The sequence below is a fragment of the Eutrigla gurnardus genome (genome assembly GCF_963514095.1).
Source record: "Eutrigla gurnardus genome assembly, chromosome: 16".
Classification (NCBI taxonomy): Eukaryota; Metazoa; Chordata; class Actinopteri; order Perciformes; family Triglidae; genus Eutrigla; species Eutrigla gurnardus.
This window is the reverse complement of record NC_139927.1, coordinates 22216330-22222329: the sequence shown is the minus strand read 5'-3', so window position 1 is coordinate 22222329 and position 6000 is coordinate 22216330. Positions and strand designations below refer to the sequence as shown.

The 6000-nt window shown below is 46.9% G+C and overlaps 1 protein-coding gene across 2 annotated transcripts in view; it reads right to left on the bottom strand.

Annotated features, from left to right (window-relative positions):
* The window catches only part of bcl11bb (BCL11 transcription factor B b), a 28350-nt gene that overhangs the window by 17598 nt on the left and 4752 nt on the right, over nt 1-6000 (bottom strand). Inside the window, exons 1-2 of one of the 2 annotated variants that reach the window (XM_084030394.1) lie at nt 3358-3413; nt 2845-3228 (exon numbers count right to left, since the gene is read on the bottom strand). In XM_084030394.1, the coding sequence (XP_083886520.1) occupies nt 2845-3228; nt 3358-3394 (421 nt within the window). In that variant the 5' untranslated portion in view covers nt 3395-3413. Of the gene's footprint in view, nt 1-2844; nt 3229-3357; nt 3414-6000 lie in introns of those variants that run through there. The other variant, XM_084030393.1, reaches the window with a different exon arrangement.

Here is a 6000-nt window from a genome sequence, read left to right as displayed (position 1 = left end):
AAGATGTCGACGATGTCGCTGACGTCTCATGAAATATTAACTGTGTCATCTACACACAGTGTTTGTGAGCGAGACAGAGAGACTGTGGTGATGTGACTTGGCCCTTATGTACTGGATGTCTTAAAGTGGTCCGAGGGGGGCCGCCCAGCGTCCTGGGAGGGGTTCAAAGCGGGGCCAGGGCCGTCTTAGCACCGGAACGTTCCCCTAGCGGCAACCTCTCGCTTGCCTGGTGACACGTATCATTCTTCAGACACCGCGCACACACACACACGCACAAATTCATACACATGTATTAACATATTGTGACAAAGCCCACGTACACACACACACACACACACACACACACACAGAGTGCATGCATCAGCAAGAGAAAATCGAGGAAAAAAAACAGGGCACAGAAGGGCCATTTTTCGTCTCCACCACGTGTGTGAGAGCGCTCGCGTTTGCATGTGTGTGTGTGAGTGTGTGTGTGTGTGAGTGTGTGTGTGTGTGTGTGTGTGTGTGTGTGTGTGTGTGTGTGTGAGTGTGTGTGTGAGTGTGTGTGTGTGTGTGTGTGTGTGTGTGTGTGTGTGTGTGTGTGTGTGTGTGAGTGTGTGTGTGAGTGTGTGTGTATGTGCACCTTTTGGGGTTGAATCTGCTTGCCTTGCAGCATGTTTGCAGTTTTAAGCATGCAGGCCGACAGACAAAGAGGCCCGACAGGATGTTATAAAACACAACCAGGTGAGAAAAAAAACAATCCAGGAGAGGAGAGGGTTAAGGGTTGCACACACACACACACACACACACACACACACATACACGCACACACACATACACGCACACACACACACACACACACACACGCACACACACACACCACCATGCATGCAGCATGATGATTATGAGAATATGTACATGTGTGTGCAGGCTCGAGCAGATTCTTTGTCACCTGTGCTGCAAATATTTGTATATCGCACATGCAAGCAAATGTGATGATATTTGTGTGTGTGTGTGTGTGTGTGTGTGTGTCTGTGTTGCTATCACCCTGGTCTTAATTGGACCTAATAATGTAATATCATTTGGTTGAAACTTGAGACTGCCTTGAGTGGCAATCTAATGTGTTGAAAAAAGCTCCTCCTCTCCTTCATTCGGGGCTTCAAGTGCTTTCATGTCCTCTTCGTGATAAGTCTGTCTGTCTGTCTGTCTGTCTGTCTGTCTGTCTGTCTGTCTGTCTGTCTGTCTGTCTGCCTGCCTGCCTGTCTGTCTGTGTGTCGCACTAAAAGGCTGACTCACACACTGAATGTGTTTCCTCTGACCACCCTAACAGAAATACTGCCATATAAAATGTGTTGAGTCTTTTTCTATTTCATGAGCATCCAAATGAGTTTTTTTTTTCTAGGTGCTGCAAGATGTCACTTAACGCTCATTAAATCAACAGGGTCGGATGGAACATTTGGAGAACATTTATTTTTGATTTCAGGAAATGATTTGAATAATTTCTGCTAAATTCTCCTTGTTTTTATTTACACATATTCGCTGTGGCATTCCTCAACGGTGCTGTCACACGTTGTTCATGATCTCTGCAAAAGATGGTGACTACACACACACACACACACACACACACACACACACACACACACACACACTGTGCATGTGTGCTCATTTCTGTAGTGGTGACAAAAGATGTCTACACCAGATTCTGAAATTAAGAAAATGTGCGAGCCTATAATGTCCATTTAAGGGATTGTTTTTCTCAGTCCAGCTTCATCTTTAGAACCCAATAAAAAATATGAATGTACGTGTGACAAGCAAAACTACATTTAAACCAAATTACATTTAAAAGGCAGTATCAGTACAAATAAATCATCTTGTGTTTCTGTTCATTTTAATGATATTCTAATTTTTAAAAATAAGAATGTGTCTCCGTACTCTAATAACAACGTCTGCTGTTTTACACCGTAACTCTTTGAAGGACCTCTCATTTTAAAGAGCTTTTAACACTTGTATGTACATGCATGAAATATTGTATAATGCATATTAACTGGCCTTTACTATGTAAGTCCCAGTTTCTGTGTTAACTGTGTAATCTTTGTCTGTGTCATTCTGCTAACTTTTACAATACTGCCGGCCGCCTCCTCCAACGAGTCCTCTTAGTCACCGGAGTGTGTGTAATCCTGGATAGCCTTCCCAGCTCTCGGGTGTGATGGTGACTGTCTCGTCTGATAACTTTGAACTGGTTTCCCTGTAGCGCTGGCAGTCTACAGGCCTAAGCCCCCCCCCCCCGTAGCCAGATGAACGGCCGTGCTGCTTTATTAATCCCCTTCTCCTCACCACGCACACAGATGAATTTTAATCAGCTTTCTTAACCTCTTTTTTTCATATGCTGCAGGATTTCTTTACAAACGCTCAGACACGTGATGTGCACTCACATGAGCAAGAAAACACACACACACACACACACACACACACTGGGGGCGTCTGCTCTATCACCTTCCGCCTCGCCTTTCACAATTGGTTTCAGCTGATGATGTCCTTCGGGCCTGCCAGTTTGTTTGGTGTGTGTGATTTTGTGAGTGTGTGTGGTGTTTTACTGGGAATGGAGCAGAATAGACGTACAGTGCAGCTCTCACTCGCTCTAATGAAATCATCCCAGGCTGCATTAATCCCTCCTGAAGGCCACTGTCAAAATAACAAGCAGCTGGGATTCTTTAAAGAGAGCTATCTGTCTTGGACAGGTGAGAGGTGTGTGTGTGTGTGTGTGTGTGTGTGTGTGTGTGTGTGTGTGTGTGTGTGTGTGTGTGTGTGTGTGTGTGTGTGTGTGTGTGTGTGAACTGCTTGGTGGTCTCCTATCTGAGACCTCTGTACCTCTTCTCTCCTGTTTGGGGCAGATCCCCCTGGCCGGCGTCAGCCTCCTCTCCAGATCCTCCTCTCGGCTGGGCGTCACCTGGATGCCCACCTCCACCGGGATGGACCCTCTATGCAGCTCCAGCGATCCGGCCCTGGGAGAGATGGGAATGCCCGTGACCCCGCCGGCCTCCCCGGGTTTGGAGAAGGACCCCGGTCTGTTCCGGGGCCCCCGGCACAGACGCCGCTTGTGCTCGATGAAAACCAGGATATCACCGAGAGGGAAGTTGGTCTGGCACTGGCCGCAGGTCAGCATGTCATGCTCCCCTGAGCCCATCCTCCGAGGGCTGGAGGTGGACTGCTCCAGAGATGGAGATCCCGGCCCTGAATCATGACTGGCCTCCGCTGCAGAAGAGACAAGATGAAAGATGGAAACCAGTTATTTCTTTTTTTTGTGACATAAAGCAAGAAGAAAATCAGAGGCAGGCAGAGAAAAACTATACAGCGAGGTTTAGTTATTCCTGATATCATTACCTGATAAAAGCCTTCTCTCCCTACCACACCAGCTCATTATGTTCACCACTGTGTCACTTTCATGCTTCAAAACAACGCTGCTGCAAACACCTGCACGGCTTATCCAGGAGAGATCTGCGTGGGTGGGACCCAGCACATACACTGTATGTATATGTGTGTGTGTGTGTGTGTGTGTGTGTGTATGTGTGTGTGTGTGTGTGGCCAGGAAGCTATTCATCTCACAGTGCAGGCTGGGTTTCCGGTGAGGGCCTTCGCTACACTAAGCTGTCAGAGCTGCCTTCAACACGTGGGAGCCCCAGATTGTGCAGAACAAAGTGTAGCGTAGCGGAGGCCACATCCACCAGCATGTGTGTGTGTTCATGTTATCACAGAATAAGACAGGGAAAACAAAAACAAGAAAGAGAAAAAAAACAGTAAGATGTCTAATTGTGTGTGTGTGTGTGTGTGTGTGTGTGTGTGTGTGTGTGTGTGTGTGTGTGTGTGTGTGTGTGTATGCACAGGTGAGTTGGAAGACAATATTCTCTACAGACAGAAATCCATAGAGCCAAACCCAGATTCCTGTTAGGATGTTAGGAGAGTAAATGTAATAAATGTAATTCTTTACAGATGACATGGTCATTAACCCCCCCCCCCCCCACACACACACACACACACACCATAGCGTAGATCAGCTCCCTCAGCTTCACAGAACTCCCTCTAGACTCTCTGTTAACGCTGATGTACCAGTGTGTGTGTGTGTCTCTGCTGCTTCTCAACCCCCCCCCCCCTCCCCCCTCCCTTTTTCTCCAAACATGACACCCTAATAATTGCAAAGATTAGACATAGAGCGTTGTGCGCTGGTTATTGTGTGTGTGTGTGTGTGTGTGGAGGTATCGGAGCAGAGATCCTAAACCTCTTATCACCCATCTCAAACTGCCAGGGAGGCGTCGCTCCTCTGAACTCAGTCATAACCGTTAAACTTGGGCAGACTTCCAGCTCCATCTTACACACCATCTTCTCCCAATTTGTATTGTTTTACTTGTTTCTATGTATGTTTCCCCCTGCACACACACACACGCACACGCACACACACACACACACACACACACACACACACACACACACACACACACACACACGCACACACACACACACACACACACACACGCTCCTGTCCCCTAACCTCGCCCTGGAGTGATGATCAGCTGCCAAATATCTTTTCTCTAAATGGAGATGGGTTCCTGGATGCCAGCCAGATCATTTCCATCTCATAATCTTTGCCGGCAAAGAAGGAACACAAACACATATTTACCTACAGTTCACAGCTTGAGACCATGATTCACATGAAGCAATGTTCCGGAGCAACTGTGTGCACGTGTTCAGCTCATATGAGTCGGACTGAGCAGATCCCTGCTAACAACATGGCGGATGTGGAGAAGAAGACAGGTGAACCTGACTTCAACGCTGTATGACAAACAGTCGGGTTTGTTAACGTATGGTTGGGTGGCGGCCCGGGGGGCAGGAGGCAGTAAATGAGTAGGCGTTGTCACTGGCAGCGTGCCCGCAGAATATCAGTTGGACATCTTCTAAACCAAACCGCACCCCTCTGCCTGAGCGCGGTCTGTCCTGAGGCTCACCTGAGACGCAAACAGGTGCGAGAAACAACTGGAATGCTGGGAGAAGAAAAGAACACGGTGGACGCAAACACGCTGAAATGGAAAGAACAGCACACTAATGTAGCCTATCATCATGACAGACGGCGTCTAATGCTCTCTGTGTAAACTCCATGTGAGAAGAACATGTGTGATAGGTGAGAGGAGCAGACGCACGTCAAACAGGCCTGAGAAGGCCTGATGATAGCAATGAAACCCAGCTGTCTAACGTGATCCCACACATACCTTATTTATTTCTCTGTCTCTCACACACACTCACACACACTCATGCACGGAGCTACACTCACCAGTGACAGTCCTGCTACTCTGCCTTATCAAGTGTGAGTAGAGGCAGCCTTAGAGCACCCCCTATCAGTTTGATGAGGACAGAGTCAGTCACTCTGCTGCCGCTGCACAACACACACCAGCTGGGAGACATGGCTCAACACAATGGGCCTCTTTCACCAATATTTTTCCAATTGTAGGATTGGTTGAAAAATAAATAAATAAATAAAAATCGTGCTTGAAGACACTGTGTTGTCAGGGCTGAGGAATTGCTTCATTCAGCGTGAGAGTTTTTTGAAATTGCAAGTATTCAAATGTTTGCCAAACCATCGGGTTTAGAGTTGCATCGTAATTTTAGTGTCAAAATGTGGTTTATGCTAGTAAATGTAACACCCTCGTCTGTGTGGCCAGGTACAACCAGCCGGCTCGGTAAGACTCCTACATGAAGATGTGTCCTAATATGAATCCCACTCCCCTCTAATGACTGTTTGTCCTCTTCAACGTGTGTTCTGTTTCATTGTTGCCTGAGGTGAAGGTGAAGGAAATAAAAACAGGCTTTGACCACTTCTTCTCTCCAGAGTGAAAAGGAACTGATCACATTTAATGTTGCTTGATGAGAAACATTTGTTTTTATTTTAATGACGTGAATTTGATGAGATTCTTTGAAGCAGCATTAAACAGAAACTGTGAAACTATTTTCCATTTACGCTGGAGTCCTGACCTTACA